The sequence below is a fragment of the Ochotona princeps genome, chromosome 11 (genome assembly GCF_030435755.1).
Source record: "Ochotona princeps isolate mOchPri1 chromosome 11, mOchPri1.hap1, whole genome shotgun sequence".
Classification (NCBI taxonomy): domain Eukaryota; kingdom Metazoa; phylum Chordata; class Mammalia; order Lagomorpha; family Ochotonidae; genus Ochotona; species Ochotona princeps.
The window spans coordinates 43,096,560-43,119,484 of NC_080842.1; the positions used below are offsets into that span (position 1 = coordinate 43,096,560).

At 42.4% G+C, this 22,925-nt stretch overlaps 1 protein-coding gene across 6 annotated transcripts in view; it reads right to left on the minus strand.

The window, feature by feature from the left end:
- Positions 1-22,102: 22,102 nt before the first annotated feature.
- DCUN1D4 (defective in cullin neddylation 1 domain containing 4) overlaps positions 22,103-22,925 on the minus strand; it is a 77,854-nt gene continuing 77,031 nt past the window's right edge. For all 6 annotated transcript variants that reach the window (XM_004579108.3, XM_058670108.1, XM_012931367.2 and 3 more), the window contains 2 exons: positions 22,577-22,679; positions 22,103-22,466 (listed from right to left, as the gene is read on the minus strand). In XM_004579108.3, the coding sequence (XP_004579165.2) occupies positions 22,411-22,466; positions 22,577-22,679 (159 nt within the window). In that variant the 3' untranslated portion in view covers positions 22,103-22,410. The remainder of the gene's footprint in view (positions 22,467-22,576; positions 22,680-22,925) is intronic.

Consider the following 22,925-nt stretch of genomic DNA (forward strand, 5'->3'; position numbering starts at 1 on the left):
GTATTCCGCTGTGTGTATGCATCACATTCTGCTAATCTGGCCATCTGGCCATGTACACTTGGGTTGCTTCCATCTTTTGCTGTTGTATATAATGCTGCTAAGTACACGCATACATGTATTATCTGTTCAATCCTTACTTCCAGTTCTTTCACCCAGAAGAGAAATGGCTGAATCATGACAATTCTGCTTTTCTGTTCTTAAGGAAACTTCCAATTTCCTCTGCAGCTAACACTTGCATTTTCTGTTTTTTTCTTAATAATAGACATCCTCACAGTTGTAATTACATAAGGCACTTTTAAGACATTTATTCCATTGACCTTTCTTCTAGAATTGTGTCTTACTTATTTTTTAAGTGAAAATCCTCCTTCTATCATCAAATGATAGAAATTACAGACACTTTCCTTCGAATATCTTGTGGATAAATCAAAGTGGACACTGTTATATCAATCCTTAGCATTAAAAGAAAAGTTCAGATATCATGAAACCCAAATCTAGCAATCTGTTTCTTAAGGAAGAGCACTTGGGGTAAGAAAAGACAAAATAAACTGATTCCATTATAGATAACATAGAGACAGAATAATAAACTATTTAGGTCAAAGTCAATTTTACCAACTCTGATTTATTTGGATTGACTCCAGGGGCCGTGGAGCTGCACCTAACCCCACGCGTCCCAACTGAGCCAGTAGCTGAGGTTAGACACAACAGAAGCGTAGTGACCCATTCAATTGACCATTGTTTCTATCTGGCTTTAGATTCCGTTTCCTGTTTACATAAATCGGAACCAATAACTATGCTGGAATTCATTTCAAAACACAGGAACTTACGGGAAATTGCACATCACAGGTACAATTCAGAAATATATTACACAGAGGTACCCTAGGCACTGCGAATAGTGTGAGAAAAAACAGACTATACCAATCAGGTTTTCAAGATTTCAGATGTTATTTAAAGCAATACCCTCTAGCAGACCTAAACTCTTCAGGCTGCAGACCTTTGCTTATAATCCCTGACATCAGTAACAGATATAATTGCTTTCAAATGGCAGAATTTACAAGGGATAGTGTCACAGCACCACTCAGAACACTCAGCCCAACTAAAATTAAGGGGGAAGTCTTATTAGTGGATGTTCTTTGAATCAGTAAGAACAGGAAGAGGTTAACTTGTATGGCCTTTTAAAGATTGCTAGTTTGAAGGCTACACGCGTATCTTAATGATTTTGGAACATATTCTTTTGAATGATTCCCTGGACAGGATATCACCATATATTCAAAATGAATGTGATTTCTGAAAATAACTGGAACCACATCTGATGAAGATGATTGGGATCATGCAGGAAAATGCTACTGTCATCAAAAATGAGGTAGGACTATAAAATAACTGCTTTGTAAACCTTTCTGAAGGCACTGCGAAAAGAATCATTCTCCAAATATTTTGAGCAATGGCAGCATTATTTGGAAGAGTGTGTAAGGACCAAACTTGACTACCATAAGGAAAAATCTCCCTTTTTAAACTCCTTTATGAATACTTTGGGGGAAGGGAATCACAAAAGCATTGCTTTTCAATGATCTCTCATAACTCATTCTCTTGGAATGAAAAGTTGGCAAGCCACTGGCCATCTCTGGGCTGCACTAAGGTTTTCCTAAGCTTGCAGAGTGTATCTTTTTATTAAATTCTGAACTTTTAAATCAGATCTTGTTTTGATTTTTTTCTGATACAAATATCTGACTGATTGTTAAAAAGTGGCAAAATTGTGCTGTCATTGTCAGGCTTAGTCTAGAGTCAGACTGCTTGAGTGTAAATCCCAGCTTTGCTGCTTTTGACTTGTTTGACCTTCATTAAGTTACTTAACTACCTGGTGCCTTAGAACTAAAAGCAACTCAAGTTATTTTCCTCATCTGAAAAGCAGGAATAACATTAGTACCTCCTGCACAGGCTTACTGTGAGTTTAAGATGAGGTCATCTACTTCCCTAACACATGGTAAATGTTAGCTGTTATCTGGACACATGGACCATTCTTTCCTGCAAGAGTCAGTTTCCTTCTTTATACAGGCCCTATGTGTTCCAGCTCACCCAAGTGCCCCTCTGGTCTGCTTTACATTTGTGTTATCTGTCTGGACCACAGAGGCATTTGCAGCTTGCAATCTCTGCCTTAGAATCATAAATTTAATCAAACAGCCATGTTGAAAGGGATTGAACTCTCCAAGTTGACCACCATGTTCATGCCTGCTGTGTATTCTTTGGTGCCATCTTGCATACACCATGTTGACCCACAGCCAAGTCTCTCTTCTTTTATTTTTTAAAGGTTTATTTACTTGAAAGGCAAAGTGTGTGTGTGTGTGTGTGTGAGAGAGAGAGAGAGAGAGAGAAAGAGAGAGAGAGAGAGAGAGAGAGAGAGAGAATATCTTCCATTTGTTGATTCACTTCCCAAATGGCCACAATGGCCAGGGTTCGGCCAGGCCAAATACAGAAGCCAGCAGTCTCTTCTGGGTCTCCCACATAGTGCAGGGACCCAAGTACTTGGGCCATCCTCCACTGCTTTTTGTGGCCATTGGCAGGGAGTTTGATAGGAGGTGGAGCAGCTGGGACTCAAACTGGTGCCTGCATGGGATGCCGACACCACAGACAGCACCCTTACCCACTGCACCAAAATGCCCCAGAATGATTTCTTCTATCATGGTAGCACGTTAGTGCAGAGTCACAAAGTCACCCACAAGCTATGTAGACTTGCAGAGTAAGAAATGCAATTTTTTCCTTTCATCTAGAACATTCTTTGTGGGACCCCCACCACCCTGGACAGCCTTTTCATTGGTGAGTAGTGTATCCTCCTCATTCTTTTCTGCCTCTGGATATAAAAGGCTCACACTTCAGTTTTGAGGCTTTGCAAGGAAGATTCTGCAAATGTGATCTTGTAAGAGGTATCTCTGAAGTGCCAGTGGTTTCTCTTCTTACTGTAATTCTCTTGTCGACACTGGAAAATCCAATGGACCTACCAGGGTGGGGGGTGGATGGTGATTTTAGGTCTGGGCCACACCACAGTGGGACAGAGAGTAGGCCCCACTGTTTTCCCCACCACATCACTGTCTCCCAGCTGCCAGGGCCCTTGCCAGGCTGCCTCAGGCATGCTCCCCTCTCCCTGCCCCTCAAAGCTCTGACTGAAGCCCTCAGCATCTTCCTGGCCTCCCGAAATCCACATCCCTCCTGCCACATGAATGAAAGACATCTCATTGCTCTGTCCCTGCTTCCTCTGTAATCAACTCCCATGAGCCCTCAGGACCGGAAGGGGCAGGTTTCCAACTTTTCCCTGCCGTGGTTCATGTTCTCCTGTCCTCAACAGCAAGCCTGTAGCCAGGACATCACGGGGCAACCACAGGGTCTTCCCTGCGCTGTGGAAGCCATTGTCCCCAGTCTTCTGAGAAGGGTTTCTGGATCTTGTTGGGACATACAATCATCATGTGAGGGTCCTACAGGATCTTAAGGGGGATGCACAGCTGACACCCTGTTCCCTGCCGCTTCTCAAGGCTGTGTTTACAGGGAAGAACCTATAGCATGATGAAGCATCTTTCTCCAGCCAGTGCTCCTGGACCAACACATAATCCATTCACCTTGCCGCATGCTTTCCCCTGAGTGCCTGAGGAATTCCAGTGGAGAACCTGCCAGCAAAGGTTCTTTATTATTAGGTTTGTTCACATGCAGCCTCTAGCAAATCATTAAGCACTCTGGATCTTCAAAAGTCAGTAAAATTCTTCTTACCTACTTGAATGGCAAAGCACCTGCCCTGGGCAGGGAAGTGTTCCAGACCCTTCTTCCTTGGATCTGCTAGTCTGTCCTTAGATCTCAATTTAGTTGCTTGTATCCTGCAATCTCAACTCTCTGATAAGCTTCAAGAACCTAATGTAAATTTGCAGGATTTTCCTGGCAGGTCATCATTCATTTGAATGAGGCCCAGGTTGTTCAGGAGAGGAGGCCATGAAAAACCAATAGAATACAATGACTCAGTAGCAAACACAGAAATTGGAGAGCAAGTCATCAAAGAACTGTTGGATGTTAGAAATACAATACAATGGGGAACATTACAGGCTGGAGATGAATGGCAAGACGGTTGTTGGGTTTCAATAGAAGCTTTATAGAGTTATGCAGCTCACACACACATTCATACATTACTCTGATAAAAAATATTTGAAAACTACGTAAAGGCCGCAAACCATGTATTCATTACTGACTCATGAGCTATATGCACAGTGTCCCTGTCACACACACTGTGGCTGCTGCTGTTGCATTCAGGGAACACAGCACCAAAACAACAGAACTCAAACCTGTTCCCTTGACAAAAATCTGCATTGGCTCCTGTCTAAGAAATATAAATTGTAAGTCAAAGAATTGTTGGCCCACTGCAAACTTGGCATGTCTACGTCTTTCTGTGCTTTATTTGAAGACTTAAAAAAAAAGTTGGCATGTATCTGTAAAATTAGGACTCATATCATTAAATCGCGTGAGATAAGTCACAAGTAGCAGCTCTCACAAGTTGAAACCCTTGCCTGGACAAGCAGAAACACTGCAGTCGTTAGAAAAATTCCTGTTGGCTTCCTTCAAGCTTCATCCCAGCAAACAAACACTTCGCCATCTGCTGACGCCCAGCGGTTACCTGGGTTGCAATCATAGTGTTCCCAGACAGCTCGGCACCAGGAGCAGGCTGAGCCAGGTCAGGGCTGCATTTGCCTCCTCTTGTAGTACATTCTTCAATCAAGCATTTCCAGACACACAGATATTCCCAAAGAAATGCATCAAAACGATACGAAATGTTTCTAGTTTAGCAGGGAGTAAATCCCTAACACACAGTCCACTGAAATGCTTAATGCTGAACCGAAAGAAAGTCACCAGCTTTCCCCAGCTGTGAAATGAAGTCAGATAAAGCAGAAACTTGAATCAATGGAAAAACAAAAGGTTCTGAATGTCTTCGGGGTGCAGGAGAATGTCAAAATCATGATCAACAGTTTCCCCTCTGGCCCCATTCACTCATGGAAGACACAACAGTTGTTCTCCTGTAACCTCATAGACCTTCCAATTAGATCCGTCAGAACTAGGAAGCTCTGACACCTGGCCCACCAAAGGTGCTAAATGGAATCCCAGTGAGAGAAAACTGATGGTAGAAAACCACAGGCAGTCTATAATCTCCCCTCTTCCCAGGAAATGAGGAGCAGGAACCAACCTTCCAGAGCAAGAGGACTCGTTAAAGTACCTGATGGATGCTCACAGTCACACTGAGCCCTGCAGAAGGCAGAAGCCTCTACTCGGACAGTAGCCTCCCTCTGGCAAAGCCCCCTCCCTTCGATGGCCAAGCAGGCACAGCCCCAGCTGTCTACACACTTGTGTTTCCAAGCACAGTCAGTGGAGGGGAAGCACTCCTCCCTCTGCATAGGAAATTCTATCTCTCCAGCACCTAGGAATGTACATTCTATACCAGGGCTGAACACAGATGCTATAGCAGCTTGTGAAGGCACCAGAGCGCCTGGAGGTGCAGTGTAGACACAGGAGCTAGACGGCTTGCTGCCACAGCTCACCGCTTCACTGATTAACTCTGTGACCTCAGGGTAATGGCCCACTAGGTGCCACTGGTTTTTTCCATCTGCGTGATAATAATACCATCCACCTTTCTGTGTGAGGAGACTCATCCTGTCCTAATACCCACCCACAGGGTTGCAGTGAGGACTAATCTCAGGGCCAACTCTGGCTCACAGAAAGCAGAGGCCACCTCCAATGATTCTAGTGTCAGAGTTTTCCTCCAAATGCTTGTGATCCACAAGGCACCCTCTGTGAGCCCACAAGACAGACATCTAAGAATTCCAGAGGGGATCTATTTAACTGAGCCTTCATCAAAGGCCCTGCTCCACAAAGGATCTTTCTCAAAGTGTTCTCTTCTTATCCTCTCTGTGATCCTACATCAGTGCCCAGAGATCTCTTCGGATGACTCACATGCCACACTCCACGGAGCCTCCTGCACTGATTCTTGGGCTATATTAGATTCACACACTCACAGGATGAGCTGTTGCTGTCTTACAGGGTAAGTGTGAGCACTATATATCTAGTGATTTAAAGATCAAAGAACTGGAACTGGCACTGTGGCATATCAGACTGAATGTCTGCCTGCAGCACTAGTATCCCTAGTGTTGGTTTGTTTAGGGCTATTCCACTGCTGATCTAGCTCCCTGTTAATGGTCTTGGAAATGCAGAGGATGGTGATTCAAGTTCTCGGGTCTCTGTAGCCAAATGGGAGATCCCAAAGAAGCTCCTGACTCCTGGCTTCAGATCATCTCAGCCCTGGTCTTTGTGGCCATTTGGGGAGTGAGCCAGCAGATGGAAGATCTCTGTCTCTCCTTTCCCTAACTCTGCCCTTCAAATAAAAATGACTGAAAAAAATTATAGAACTTCAGTAAAATGAATGGTCTCATATAATATTGTGTCAATGTAAACTCTCCTATACAAGTAGCAATGCAGGGGGTACAAACATTAAGTGTACAGATAGTTGAGGAATCACAAAGTGAGGAAGCCTGTATAATCACCATGCTGAGACAAACACGATTCATTGCTGCAACTTAGGAAACTACCCTCCCCCAATTTCCCCATGCTTTCTCACCCAGACTCCATGGTTGCCACGCTCCTGACTTCTAATTATCTAAGCTACTATGCACTGGGGCAGGTTACTCTGAAGATATGCTTCATTGTCACTTGGTACACTAGTGCAGGTGTTTTTGATGAGCTGCCTGTGAGAGAAATGACAAGTCGCAGGACACGTAAGTATTCAGCTTAAGTAGATCACATCCAACAGCACTAAAGAGCCTTCCTTCCACCAAACATAGGCCAGACTTGTGGAAAGGTTCCAGTTGCTCTAGATCCTCACTGAAACTGATTCTTGCCAGTCATTTTATTTCTAATTTTAGCATTCTAGGGTCAGAATGCAAGTGCTTTGTTAAGGTTTTCATTTGCATTTTCCAGATGACTGGATGCCTAATTGCACAGGTCTTTTTTTTTTCTGTATCTTTTGCAATTATTTACAATATTTTTTTTTTTCATTTTGGAAACAGAATGCATTGAATGATTTTCAAAAGTTAAAATAACTCCGTTCCTGGAATAAGGGCCATTTGATGACTTTCATATTTTTGTTCAATTCAATTTGATAATACTTTGCTAATGTGTTTGCACCTATGTTCATAAAAGAACATAAAAATATTCTTTTTGGTGAAGTTCCTAGGTTACACTGACATTACAGAACAAGTGTCAAAATGCTAGACTTATGTTATTCTCAACTGCTTGGAAAAATTCATTGGAAAGCCCATCTCAGCTTGGTGTTATGCTTCATTTTGTCTTACAGCCAGGCTTTTAACTTCTTAAGTAGCATGCACAGAAGAATATAAATGGGTTCAAACAGTTCAGTGCATTTTCGTAATCTGCAAAGTCACATGATCAGTGCCCAACCTGAGAAACAGAACATCACCTGCTCTCTGATGCCCATTTCTTGCCTTCTGCCAGCCACAGACTCCCTTCCTCGGGGTAGACACTATCCTGATTTCTAAGGCGATGCTTCAATGCTTTAATGTTGTTCTGGTACTTGACTGGAAATCTGTCTAAACTCACCGTTTGACCTAGCATATGGTTAGTATTATCTTGTGGGTACTGGAAAACAAAATCTTATTCCAGAATTATTGAAAGCAGTTTGCTATGTAAGTTAATCAGGTCAAACCCTAGAATTGTATTGTCCCAATGGTGAATATCTTTAATGTTAATTTATCAACTTATTCTATCAGATATTGAGAAATGTGCTAATCCTTCCACCCACTGTCTATTACCACTTTTCCCCAGGACTTCAATAACACGTATTCCAGACCTTCACATGGGACACAAATCCCTTGGCTCTTGTCCATGTATTCTGTTAGGTTTGACCTCTGCGCTTTAGTTCAGGTCTTTTCTGACCTGTTTTCTATTTACTAATTTATTTGTAATTTTTAAAATTTATTTGAGAGTCAGATAAGGGAATGGAAAGGGAAATGCCTGCAATGACTGTGATTCAAATGGGGGCCTTGAACTCAATTCAGGTCTCTCTCATATGGGTGGCAAGAACCCAATTATTTGAATTATCACCACTGCCTCCTGTGGGCTGCAGTAGCAAGAGACAGTAGTGAGAGTCTAGAGCTGAGTACACCCATATAAAACACAGGCATCTTAACAGGTGTCTTAGAATCAAGGATAGGGCCCGGCGGCATGGCCTAGCGGCTAAAGTCCTCGCCTTGAACGCCCTGGGATCCCATATGGGCGCCAGTTCTTATCCCAGCAGCTCCACTTCCCATCCAGCTCCCTGCTTGTGGCCTGGGAAAGCAGTTGAGGACGGCCCAAGGCTTTGGGACCCTGCACCCGCGTGGGAGACCCAGAAGAGGTTCCAGGTTCCTGGCTTCGGTTTGGCGTGCACCGGCCCGTTGTGGCTCACTTGGGGAGTGAATCATCGGATGGAAGATCTTCCTGTCTGTCTCTCCTCCTCCTCTGTGTATATCTGACTGTAATAAAATGAGTTGCATTAAAAAAAAAAAAAGAATCAAGAATAACTGCCAGCCCCTCTACCCATATTCTCTCTAATGTTCTGATAAATTTCATACATTTTTGCTGATTTCATATATTGGATTTTTAAGTTCTAGAATTTCCATGATTGATTATGTAGTTTCAATTTTTCTGTTGAAATCTGTCTTCTGAGTGCTTTTTTTTTTAAAGATTTGACTATTTGATAGGCCGAGTTGAAGAGAGGGGAACAAAACACAGCGGGAGAAACGAAGGGAGAGAGAAAACAGAATTTCCCATCTGCTCATGTACTCCTCAAATGGCTTGGCTAGGAATGTGCCAGGCTGAAGCTAGAAACCTGGAAACTCCATCTGGGACTTCCATGTGGGTGGATCCGAAATGGAATAGCTGGGATTGGAAACGGTGCTCATACAGAGATGCTGGCATTGCAGGAGGCGCCTTAACGTGCTGCACTACAATGCCAGCCCCTATCTTAGGATTTCTTACTCATATTTGTAGTAATGTTACAGTCTACATCAGATCGCTGAATATCTGAATCTCTTAGGGGGTCTTTTCTCCACTGATATTTTCTCCCTTTAAAAAGGGTTTTTCTTTTAATTTTTTCTGGGTTATTATTGATTGCTAACAATACATTATAAAACCCACAGAGATCAAAGATTCTGGATGGTACCTTTTTAAGACAAAAGAAGGCTTACTTCAAAGCTTCATCCAATAACTAACACCAAAAAGCAGAACAATGACAGCTGGAAAAATGAACTCTGGGTCTGAAACTTTGGAGACTAAAGCTGTCCAATTCATCCCTCCTAGAACAACACAATATTTCATATATTCTTGTCAGTTTTCACATCTTGCTTACTGACAGATAAGCAAAGCAAAACATCAATGTACCTGTATCTTCATGCAGGTGCTTGCACTCACTTGAAGGGTAGTAGGTGAGGAAAATGAAAGGCCCAGCCAAGTCCATGTACAAATTTACCTTAACTTATGATGCAGTTACATCTTGATAAAAAGTACTTGCTGCATTCCAGTTTCCACAAGCATTGTAGAGTTGGGCCCCTCAGTCAGGGCTAGAAAAACTTCCTGTGCTGGGTTTGGGAGAATTCTCTCATCAGCAAACACAACTCATCAGAATTTAGGTGTACAATGTCCCCATATTCATGTGGTTCTTTCTTCATGTCCCCATCCTCATTTACAGAAGTTGATTCTTTCAATCCTTGCTCTCACTTCTTCAATGTTGGAACACAACTTGCAGTGTAATTCAGGCAGCCACAGGAAGAGGGTCTGCATGTGACTTTCAGCTACCTTCATCCAGTGACACCTCAAGACTCAGCAGTGTCCCACCACAAGTAGCCCCTCATTAAATGGCCCTTCGACCTTAGACCTCTCTGAATGGGCAAAATTGTGAAGTTATTTGAGTCCTGTATGAATGTTCATCAATAATGACTTCCACTGGATAATTTTAATAATTAGGTGATAGGATCACCCATTCTGAGGACACCATTCAACCTCTTTCCCAGCTGTTCCTGCCATTTCCCAGTGAGCTCATAAGCAAGGTAGCATGATGGCAGGGAAATCAGTTCTATGCATGGGCTCAGCAACATGAACTCACCAAAGTTAACCCAGATATAGCCAGTGCTGATGTTCAGTCTTCCAGCAGCAAAGACCAACTGGAGGGTGGGCAGTTGGTCTAGAAGTTAAGGCACAGCTTGGGGACCCTGTCCCCCACATCAGAGTGCTTGCATTCCAGTCCCACTCTGCTTCCTTTTCCAGATCCTACCAATGCCCACTGTTGGAGGCAGTAAGTGAGGGCTCCAATAGCTGGGTCTCTGCCACCCAGATGGAAGACATGGACTGAATTCCAGGTCTGTGGCTTTGGTCTGCCCCAGCCCCAACTTTGGGAGGAAACTAGTAGAGAGGGAGTTCTCTGTACCTCCATTCCTTTCTTCCTGTTTTTCCATTATTTTTCTCTCCTGTTTATCTTCCTTCTTCTTTCTTCCTTTTTAACTTTCAAATAAATAAAACCCAAAAATAACACTGAGATCCCAATATGGACCATACCCTAGGGTGACCAGCCAGGTACCATTGGGGGTTGATTCTACTGGACCTTTTCCAGCCTGGAGAGGCAATGTTTTGTTCTTACTGGAATAGACATCTAGTCTGGATATGAATCTGCCTTCCCTGCATGCAATACATCTATCCAAACTAGCACATGTGAACTAACAGAATGTACCATGAACGGCCATAGTATTCTCTATAGCATTGTTCCTGGTGAAGGAACTCACAGCCTAAGAAGTGCACCAATGGGCTAATACGTACAGAATTCACAAGCCTTACCAGGCTCCCCATCATCCAGAAGCAGTCAGCTCAACAAAATTATGTAACAGCTTTTTGAATATTCGAAAAGGGACAACAGCTGGCAGGACAATGGCAAGTCTCCCCAGAAGATTCTATTGCTCTGTGTCAGCACTGACAAATGACACTCTTCCTCTGACTCTTGGGTTCAAGTATGCAGGGGGAGACAGAGGAGTGGCACCACTCACTATTACCCCTAGTGACTCACTAGCCAAGCCCTGCTTCCTGTTATGATGACTTTTGCTCTGTTGACCCAGGAATCTTAGTGCCCAAGGGAGGAACTCTTCTGCCAGGAGACAGAACAATGAGTAATTCCATTGGACTGGAAGCTAAGATTGCCACTTGCCCCTGTGGGCCCCTCATGTTTCTAAAAAAAATGAGATATAGAAATTAGATTTTTAAAAAAGCTAGCTAAGGTGACTGGTCCACACTATGAATGGGAAATTACATTTTTTTCTTCCAGAACATTAGTAAGGAAAAGCCTGCCTGGAACCCGGGAGATCCCAGAGATGTCTCCTTAGTATTAACACACCCTGTGATTAAGATCAACGGAAAACAACAAGTGCCCAATCCAGGCAGGCCCACCAACAGCCAAGACCATTCAGGAATGAAAAGTGGATCACTCTTCCAAGTAGAGAACAATGACAAGCTGATATGCTTGCTGAAGGCAAGTTATAGAAATGAGAACTAGAGTTGTCATGAGTATTTCTTCCCTATTTTGTCAAGAATGGCAGTGGTGTGTGTGTGTGTGTGTGTGTGTGTGTGTGTGTTGAAGCAGCTGAAACAAAGTACAACAGACTGAGCACTCCATCAACAACAGACATTTATTTCTCAGCTCAGGAGGCCAGAAGTCGGAGGCCAGCGTGCCAGCCTGGTCCACTGCTGGCGAGGGCTCTCCTCCAGGTTCAAGACTGCCAACTTCTCCTTGGAGCCTTCTCTAGTGAAAAGAGGTTTCTCTGGGTACCTTTACCAAAGGGCATTAATCCCATTCCTGCAGACCCCACCTTCAACACCTAATTACTTTTCAAAGAAATAGCCCCTACTGGCATCTCACTGGAGATTAGGATTACAACATCAGTACTTTGGAAAGGTCACAAATATTTGATCTCTATAAAAGGAGTTTGTTTTCTATTCCCCTACTTTGTACATAAGATTTATTGGATTTCATATTATTGTATTTAAGTATGGGCTTTTTTTTTTACTTATTATTTATTTAACAGCAAACCAACACAGATGTGCCATCCACTGGTTCACTCTCTGCATGCCTTCAACAGCCATGGCTAGGCCAGTGTGACCCCAAGAATCAGGTTCTGGGTCTCCATTCTGGGTCTCCACATGATTGGCAGGGACCCAGCTATGTGAACCATCCCCTCTGTGTCCCAGGGTGTACATTAGCAGGAAGCTGGAAGCAGAAGCGGAGCCAGACCAAAACTCAGGTGCCTCAATATGAGACTGGAGCCTTTCAAATAGTGTCTCACCTGCTGTTCCAAACACCCACTACACCCTGGCAATTTTACCTCCAAGTATTGATTTGTTGTTTGCTTGTTTGTTTATTCAAAGTATTGATTTGTTGTTTGTTTATAAAATGATGTATTTGTATGAGAAAGGTAGATCCACAGAAAGGAGATACAGAGAGAAAGATCTTCCATCCGCTGGCTCACTCCCTAAGTGGCCACAATGGCTGGAGCTGAGCTGGAGCTGGCCCCATCTGAAGCCAGGAGCCAGGAGCTTCTCCTGGGTTTCCCATGTGGGTGCAGGGTCTTAAGGCTTTGGGCCATCCTTGACTGCTTTCCCAGGCTACAGGCAGGGAGCTGGATGGGAAATGGAGCAGTCAGGACATGAACTGGTACCCATATGGGCTGGCACATGCAAGGTGAGGATTTTGCCACCTTGCCAGGCACTTATCTCAAAGCATTTAAGTTATGGAATAGCAAGGAAAACAGCAAATGGAACCCAAATGCCTCATTTCTTCTGACGCAATCCATGTATCTTCTGTCATTTCATGTTAGGCAGAAGTAGGACTGTTACCATCTACCTGAAGTTGACAGCTTTAAGCAGACATGGCTCTGTGCTGACAGAGGGAGGATTTGTGTTAGTTCATTTTATGTGTCAGCTTGAGTGGGACACCCAGGTGTTCAGACATTTGGCCTACATTATCTTGTGTATGTCTGATCTGAGCATGGGAACCAAAGATTGAGGAAAGTCAACTAACTGTGCACCCTAAGGTGAATGGTCCTCATCCTCCCAACTGTAGACCTGAATAGAACTGAAAAGCTGGTAAGAGGGGGACATATCCTGCCTGAGCGCTGGCCCTTGAACACAGGGTTCTTCCTTCCTACCAGACTGAAACTTCAGCTCTTTTCATCTTCAGTTGACTGGCTATTGGACTGAACTGACGTCATCTGGATCTCAGGCTTTCAGAGTTGGGCTGCAACTGACTCGGCCCATCTTCCCCAGTCGTTAGGCCTTCAGGCTTGACCTGGAACTACTCATCACCTCTTCTCTCTGACTATACACTTGGGACTTCTCAGTCTCCATTACTGCATGAGCCAATTCCTATCGTTCCATCTACCTACCCTATTGGTCCTGTGTGTCTAGAGAATACTAATGCACCCATCCATCTGCCCACTTTGCCCCTTCCTCGCCATCACACTCTGAATGCCTCTGTCGAAACCTGACATAAAAGGGTGCATTTTATTCACAGATGTCTAGAACGTAAAACTTAAGGGTGAGGACCAGGTCTTCTACTCAAGCCCTATCACTGTGCTGACACAGGCAGTGTCCAAGGGCCCCCTTTCTGCTTTGCTATCTACTACGAGCGAGACTGTCATGATCGCTGCTGCACTGGTCCCAGCCAACTCAGCCAGACTTCACGACTGGCTTTGTGTGTTGCCTTTGCTCCTTTGTGTGGGTCCTCCCCTTTGCTCCAATCTTCCCAAGGCAACAATGAGGGTCACCTAGGCTCCACTGCAGAGGGTTTAGTAGAGCCTACAGCAGCATGGGGGATCTCAGGGCAGATCACACCCTCAGCTGCCCTGCCACAGGTGAGCTGGCCTGAGGCTTTCAGCAGGAAGCACAGAGCAGAACAGCTGTGGGACAGGGTGGGTTAGGATGGAAAAAAGCATGTGGGATTTTGAATTAGAAGATACAGGTTCTGGTCACATCCTCCTCAATGACCTAAGTCCATCATTGTAAATTCTTGTGTTTATTAAAATTTCTGTTTTGTTTGGTTTTGTTTTTTTGTCTACCTCATGGTGTATGACTCAAATGAAAGATTCCATGTAGAAAATAGTTTGTAAACTGTGTATAAAAGCCTCTCCAATTTGGATCTACCCTTGGTTAAAAATCAAAAAGGAGCTGTCCAAAACTTCAGAGAAAATAATCTCACTGAAGTACTTTTTAAAAAAAGATCTATTTATTTTTATTGGAAAGGCAGATATATAGAGAGGAGGAGAGAAAGAGAAGATCTTCTGTCTAACAGTTCACTCCCCAAGTGACCGCAACGGCTGGAGCTGAGCCAATCCGACACCAGGAGCCTCTTCTGGGTCTCCCACACGGGTGCAGTGTCTCAAGGCTTTGGGACGTCCTCGTCTGTCTTTCCAGGCCACAAGCAGGGAGCTGGATGGGAAGTGGAGCCGCTGGGATTAGAACTGGCACCCATATGGGATCCCGGAGCGTTCAAGGCGAGGACTTTAACCACTATGCTATCATGCCGGGCCCTGAAATACTCTTAATTCCCAATCGTTTGAATGGGCCAAAATGGTTCTCAAGGAAGAGAGGAATTACATTCTGATAACCATGGTGATGAGGTGAGCAAAGGATACTGGCCAAGTGGAGAAAGGCTCACATACACAAAATATACATCAGGAATCTCTGGTTACCAAAAGCTATAACTTCTCCTAATACTGCTATAAAGACTCAACAGGTACGCAGAATACTGAACTGCTCTTAAGTCACAGACTGCACTTGTAAGCTTTAGCAGCAAACACGCTGACCATAGATTTTGAACATCCTGTTAAAGGGCACTGCACTTACTCAACTAACCCACAGAATATATTGGTTAGAGAAAGCTGAATTTGCTCAAAGTATAAATGAATCAAGTGGCCCTGGTTAACTAACCTGCCACTATATATTCCATATACTTTTGACGTCAGAAGTACTAAAAAGGCTGGCAACATTCTTGTACTGAAACGAAAACCAGCAATACTAAATGCTGATGAGGGAATGGGGACCCACTAGAATCAGGTAGATCACTGGTAGAAATGCTAAATGGAACAGTTTTGGAAAACAATTTGCTCCCTTCTGATAAATTAAACATCACTTACCATATGACCCAGCTATCCCACTAAATTCCAAAATGGCAACAGAAATAGAAGTGTACGACCACACAAAAACGATCCATATGTGAATATTTATGGCAATTTTATTCGTAAGTGCCAAGAATTTGGAATGATTCAAATATCCACTAAGGTTTTGTCACATCCACCCAAGGAAACATTGCTCAACAATAAATAGGAAGGAACCAATGAAATGTGCTTTAATCCCAAAAGTATTCCAGTAAAGTGAAAGAAGTCCAAAACAAGAGGATACAAAGGGAGGGAGAAGAGAGGAGGCAGGAGAGAACATATTCCACAGATGCAAGGTTCTGTGGACACAGAGGAGTTCCTGCAAAGCAGAACCAGGAAATTAGTGAATAAGCCAAACAGCACCCAGCGCTTACATGCCTGCACCTGCCTAGCTCCTAGCATGCCTTTGTTTACATCTTGGGGCTTCCCCCGAGTTGAAATCAGCTGCTTAAGTTCCCAGTGGTATGACTTTACAAAAATTACTTGGTGTTTCTGAATCTGCTTTCTCCATACGGTACACATGAATGCTTAAAGGTATCCAATGAGCTCAGAGTAAAGCAATCGCCTGACTGACTCTCTTCTTCCAAAGGATGCTGAATGATATCAATAAGCCACCAAGTGGCTTCCTGGACGTCATTCCTAAAATCGATTGGTTTGCCTTTAGCCAGGCTCCAGAGCAACAATTCACAAGACAAGATCCACAAGAAAGCAAGTGGTGCCTAAGAACAGCCCTTCACTGACTTCTCATCTGTCCCTACAACAATCTGCTCCCCCAAAGGAATGTTCAGCTCCTATCAAGTCAGTATCTTTCGGGCCTACCACTTGTAAGTGGCTGTCACTTAGACTCAACACACATAAAGACCTCTCCTTCCAAGTCCTGAATTCCTCTGTTCGTTCATTTTGTCTTCTATGCATTCTTATGAGCTTGAATGCCTACATTATCTGTTTCACAAAGGAACTCTGCCTAACACACAATGAAAGCTTGCTGATGCAAAGTGACTACACTGGGATTTTGAAAATAGATGTAGGAGGGACTTGAAGGAATAATGAGTATTTGAAGACATTACCCATGATTTGGGGAGTTTATGACAGGATTAGAACCCTTGTCTGAATTCTACTCTCGAAATAGATTATGTAGGAACCACCACAAGTCATGAGTCAAAAATAGCCAGTAGAGACACAGAAAATGATGCAATGGCTCTCAATATGCCCTCAAAAATGATAGTCTGTCAGTTCACTGGTGATAAGGATACAGCTGCAGCTGTCTTTATTATCACACACTTTAGGCTAAGACTTCTAAATAACTCCAATCTGAACAAGTCTGAGATGGCTCTGCTAGAAAGCATCAGAAAGAAAACAAACAAGCAAGCAAACAAACGAAAGCTCTTTAGCCAACTTGCTCATAGATAGGCTTCTTCACAACCAACTTGCTCATAGACAGGCTTATTCTTCAGAGCGACTGCAAGGGAATCTCTTTCAAAAGACCAAATTCATTTCTTCAGAAGAATTCACATTGTCAATCACATTTCCCAAAATTTCTGTTTTGTGACAAGTCCATTTATTTTCTACTTTCCAGCAGTTTTTCTTGGTGAAGCCCATTTATTCACCATGACTTGAGAGCAGCACTTTTGTAATGATTTTTTGTTAAGGCTGTCTCTACAGACCTGCACTAGGAACAAACCCAGGCATGAGACAAACCAATACTTTCTTGCTCAATGTCAATGTGTCCTTAGTGGCAACTGTGTTCACATGGGGATCATCTACCATCTTGTCAGCTTAGAGAAGCAGGCAGGGGCAGGCTCTGGATAAGTTTTGTTGTTGTTTTGTTTGTTTTTGTCTTGATGTGTTATTTCTTCATGGGATGGTCTCCCCGCACCACCCTCCCGCCCCCGCTAGTTCTTCCTAAAGGAATGTTAGTCTTTTGATCTCCTGCATAAAATTTACTCTTCACAGCAGATAGCACCTGAGCAGGTTGTCCGGCTGTCACAGGACCCTTACAGTACCGATGGACAGAAACCAAACCAAACCAAACCAATGCCGATGGACAGCGTGTCCTGCCTTCACATGCGAGCAAGCACATCAAGCAGATGGATGTCCAGTACCCACCAATCCTCCTCTTCATTTCTTCAGTCCTGGGGCTGACCCAAAGACCTTCAGTCTTTTTATCTGGGAGAATAGTTTCCCTTCATTGCTTCCAATTCATTTTCCTCTCCATCACACTATTTAAAAAAGCTTAAAAACATCCTTCCTAGTGCAGACAATTGGCCTACCAGGTGGGATGCCAGTTAAGATGACTGTATTAGATTTGATTCCTGCCTCCAACTCTTGATTACAGCATCCCACCAATGCAGACAGCAGCAGCAGCAGTGTTGGCTCAAGCCATTAAGACTCATACCCATTGAGTTCCTGGCTCCTCGCTTCAGCCTGTCCCAGCACTAGCTGTAGTCATTTGAGCAATCAATGCCTGTTTGTCTCTCAGTCTCTGTGCCTCTTGAATCAATACAGTTTTAGATTGTTAATGTTCCTGCAGTGACCCTTGCACAGCTTCCTTTCTTCATGAGTATATCTGCAGTGTACCTGGGCTGGGGTTTTGTTCAGAGCAGTATTAGTGATTATTCTCTCCCTAGCCTAGCTTTTTCCAATCATGTTGTTGGAGACCTTTATTTCAACTCCTGTTCATTTACATGTAAATTGCTAGTAACCTCTAGCACAATGCATCTTTTGGGCCTATTTTTCTATTACTGGTTAATGTACCCTTGACTTTCTACAGTTTTGCCATTCCCTACATTACGAATTCTCCATGGTGAGGTCAGTATTGTGTTGCAGGTTAAGTCACTGTTGATGCTGGACCAAGTCCCAGCTGCTCCACTTCCAATCCAGCTCCCTGTTAATGTGCTTGGGAAAGCAACAGAGGATGGTCCAAGTAGTTGGGCTCTTACATCAATGTAGGAGACTTGGAAGAAATGCCTGGCCCAGTTCTAGCTGCTGAGTCCATTTGGAGTGCATTTGGGAGAACCAGTGGATGGAAGGTTCTCTAACTCTGCCTTTCAAGTAAATACATAAATAAATCTGGAAGAACACATGTCTTCTTAGTTTGCTGCTCAATTTTTAGACCCAGTAACAGCTGAAAGAACCATCTACAGTACTGATTTAAATAAGCACCTGGATTTTGTTTTGGGGACTCTTGCTTTCTAGTTTTGAAACATCTTACAAACTACCAACTCTTACTGGATTTCCAGATCTTTCCCTAAGGTTTCTCTGATGCCGGCAACTTGCTGTCAGACTGGAGTCTGTTCCTTGCCTCTTCTGCACATATTTCCCAGCCATCTGCAATGTGCAGAGCTTCTGCTCTCAGGAAGCTTCCATTCTGTTATGAGACAGTCTTGGAAAAGTGATGGCCAAGGCTGATACTCATGTGTAAAATAAAGTGTGGTGGTCTCAAAATGGTCATTTCTGATGAGCTCAAAGATTAGAAATACATAACACACAGTAGTTACATTTTTAAAAATCATCACTGGCCTAAGTGGTGTCCACACTTAGCTTAATCAAAACATTTAAAATATTATCTGGAGGTATTCTAGATTAGAAGAAGCAAGACATTCAAACCAGTATCCTCGGATATGAAACAAAATAGGCAGCAAGGACAGTGTTGGTACCAACTGGGGGTGTAACTGTGGACTGCATGCCAGATAACATCCTGCATCACTGTCAAACATCTTGAGTGTGATCACAGCATCACAGCTATGGGAGGTCGATATTTCAAGAAACTAAATGTGAGGGATCATGATATGATTTACTCAAGAAGCTCATAAATATAATACTTCAAAAAGCTTTTTTTTTTTTAAACCAGCAAACCAGAAAGGAAAAAGGATTGACAAATCAGGTCTGAAATCAAACACAAATACTTTTTATTTACGGGATATCATTTTACATCAATTCCATTAAAACCTAAAACCAGTTTGCTGAACTCAAGTTAGGTGGCATAACAGTATTTTAGTTAAGCTGGGAGTCACAGAATTTGCACACTTTTATGAATGTAATGCAGATACTGACGACACAAAGCATTCACAGTTATAGAACAGCTGCTGTTCATTTAGCAGGAACCCCTTATAGAAATTATTTTATGGAAAAAAGCAATCCACATTTTGGTCTCATTTACAGACACCCAACATTTTAGTTGGTCAATGAATTCTTTACATTTATTATACAACATATGAAAGAATATAGGATAAGGCTTACAGAGGTATTTTAGTAGTTTTAAGAATAAAAACCAAAGGGCACAAACTAACTTTTAAAGCTTTCTGTATAAACTTCAAAAGCACTGTTGAAAGGGAAACTGACAGGCAACAGAAATCTGAACCAGAATCTAGAGGTTTGTCTAGTCAGATTTATAAAACCTTAATTCAGAGTTCATGCTTCCTAAACGGCGCATGAAACGTTACAGTGGATGTTTGTGGCAACTAAGGGAACAAAATTTTTGACCCACTGCAGCAGTAACCCCGAGGAGCTGTGCTCCATTACGACATAGTATTGTAACGTGGAGTTCACAACACAACAAAACAAAGAGTGAGAGGGTATAGACTCAGGTACTGGAGTAAAATCAGAAGGCACCCTAACATATTTAACATGAATCAGTAAATAACTTATGATCATTCAACTTCATGTAACTTAAAGCAAAAGCATCTTACTACTTGGTCTGATTCCTTCTTCTCTTAAAAATAACTACAGGAAATCAGAAATCCAAGGGCACGCATTCTGCAACCCCATGGAGTCACAGAAGTCTGTGTTTCAAGGCAGTTTAAAGATTATTTGGAGTTTTCTAAACAGGCAAGATTATCCCTTTGCAATGCTTACTTACATATCACATATCGTGAGATCATTCCTACTTGGGTGGTCCTCCTGTCAGGAACAGGTTCACTGTAAATAAAATGCTAACACCTCCCCCTGGAACAACCCTTTTAATTTAGGACTAACTGTGCTGAGCAGTAAAACAATTCTCTAGATTCTAATATAATATTCAAAATAATTTCATCTATGATTTACACTTGCTTTAAACACAACTATGACTGATCAAATTTTAAAAATGTTGCCTATAAAGGGTACATTTGGAACTTCATGGGGGTACTTCTGAATCACTTCCATGGATCCGAGTCTGCCTGTGGCCAATTACTGCTGTAACATGCACCCATCCATCAGAATTTTCTCAACAAGATAATCTCGATAGTGGCTACTTGCTGCCAACATGTGCTATGCTTTCAGGTGTCAATTTATGCAAGCTGATAAGAGTGTAAGGTTAAAAGAAGAATATAGAAGAATATAGACAAGGAATGGTTAAGTATGCTTAATCACTGCAGAGTTTTTTAAACTTCTGGTTTATTTCACAGCAAACCAAACCTTTTCTATTTGGTAGAAAGAGGGAGTAGTTGCATTCTTCTACCATATCATGATTTTGTATATGCTCACGTATTGTATATACATACAAAATTTCTGTCTTTGGTGGTTCCATTAGGGAAAAAAAATAATATGAAAATCTGAACACTGTTTGCAAAGAAACTACATCAGCGGTCAAGAGTAGCATTGTCCGTGTGCTTTACTCATTGAATGCCTTTTAAAGGTTCACATTTAAGCTAAAAGATGTTTTTGGCCAGATTTCAAGATAATTCCAAACTTCTTCTTGTTCAGTCGTGGATCCTGCTCACAACTACAGTGTTTACTTGCTCAAATGAATCATCAACTCTTTTCTTGGGTGAAATCACTACATTATGTGTCTTTATAAAACTTTAGGGACTGAATTAGTCATTCAATAGCACCAGATAGTTGGGCAAAAACATGTTATTTACACATTTCTCAAGAAGAAAAAAGAAAGAAAAAGAAGAAAAAAGAACAACCATAAAACACAAATCTAAAACTATCATTCTGTTATTACTCTTATTTCCTCATCCACATAAATAACGGTTGCCCCCCTTCTGTACAAGACTCAGGCAATGACAAATGGCCCCTCCAGGAAAGGTCCTACCATGTAATAGGTTAGCTCAATGCTGGTGGTTTTGTGTCCACTGCCAGCAATGGACATGCTGCTAGGAAAAGTCTAGCATGAAAGAAACAAAACCAAGAAAACAAACTAAAATGAAACCGAACACTTCTCACAGCTCTTTTTCAAAACAAAACAGAAAACCTAGAAAATTAGACACCATAAAAGCTTAACTAAAAATACAAGCCACAACTAAAAGTGCTCAGCAGTTAGTTATAAATGGCCAGCAAACCGTTAGGTTTTCACGGGGGAGGCAAAATAAATTTTACTTAGAGTGGCATAGAAAGCATCAGCAGATCCAACACTGGCTAGAAGAATGCAAAAACAAAAAACAAAGAAAAGGGGAGGGTGGTTCGGGGGAAAAACTATTAAATAATGCTTATAAGAATTTAAAATCCAATTAAAAAAATAAAAAGATACAACTTTAATTTGTTCATTTGTGTCTAAATTCAAACTACTACAGTTTTAACACTGCAGAGCCAAATCCTGGGCCTCACATGGCGGAGATGACAGGTGGCATGTTTTAAGTCTTCAACTTCATCATTCTAAGACACTAAAATTGCTAGGTAAACCAAATGGTATTTGGCCTATGCCACTGAAGAATTATGACTCCCACCTCCTTCCAAAACAGCCTCTTTGACAATAAGGTTAATTCTGGCAATGTTTGCTCATGCTAAAGTTGTTTTGTCTCATCTTCTGAAATGCTACATTTGAGACCAAATGAAGTATAATAGGTTCATTTGAAAAAAAAAAAAGGGACTAGAAATATGCCACAAAATTATTTGTACAATACATTTTTGCAGAAATAATCTCTAGGTGAAGCTTTTTCTTTTTATACACATATACAAAATTTAAACAGCAATATACACATAATCACAGTGAGGACGTTGGCAAATTCACCAATCTGTAGTGTAAATACAAACTGCAAAGCAGCCGTTCAAGAGAACAATGCTACACAGCAAACAGAGCCGGTCCAGTCAATAGCAAACACCAAAACATCCCTGCCAAAGGGAGACAGTACAAGGAAAGCAGCATGCGCTTTGATACAAACAGCAGTTTATGGCTAACGGTTGACATGACTGTGGTAACAGTGACTCTCTCGCTGCTGTGCATGAAGTCCTACGACATCTGTTTGTCTTTATACCACTCCACAAACTCGTCCAACAAAACTGGCCCTGGGGAGAGAGAGGAAACAAGTGGCTCCAAGGCTGTTTTTGAGGAGACTAAGACAGGCAAATGTACACGGATGGGGAGGAGGGCATGCCTGCTTGGCCCTGGTACTCACATGCTCCGTCTTCGTCGTAGTTGCTGAGGTCGAGATTAATTGTTCGGCTAAACTCTAGCACATTGCACCACTGGTCTTTGTTAATAACTTTGTATTTTGATTGCTGGTGAAGGGGAAAGTAATATCAATTACTAACACTGGAAATGAACACATGGGAGGATTTAAATTGCTATATGAATCAACTTCATAATGTTCATGTGGGGAGCCTCTTTCCACCTGAGGTGTCAAGTATCAATCTAGGAGGATCGGGAATGAGAGCAATAGAACTTAAGATGACAGTTTTGATTACAAAAATACTACAGCAACACAAAATGGCAAGCACATCAAAGAAACAATTGTGTATCTCCAG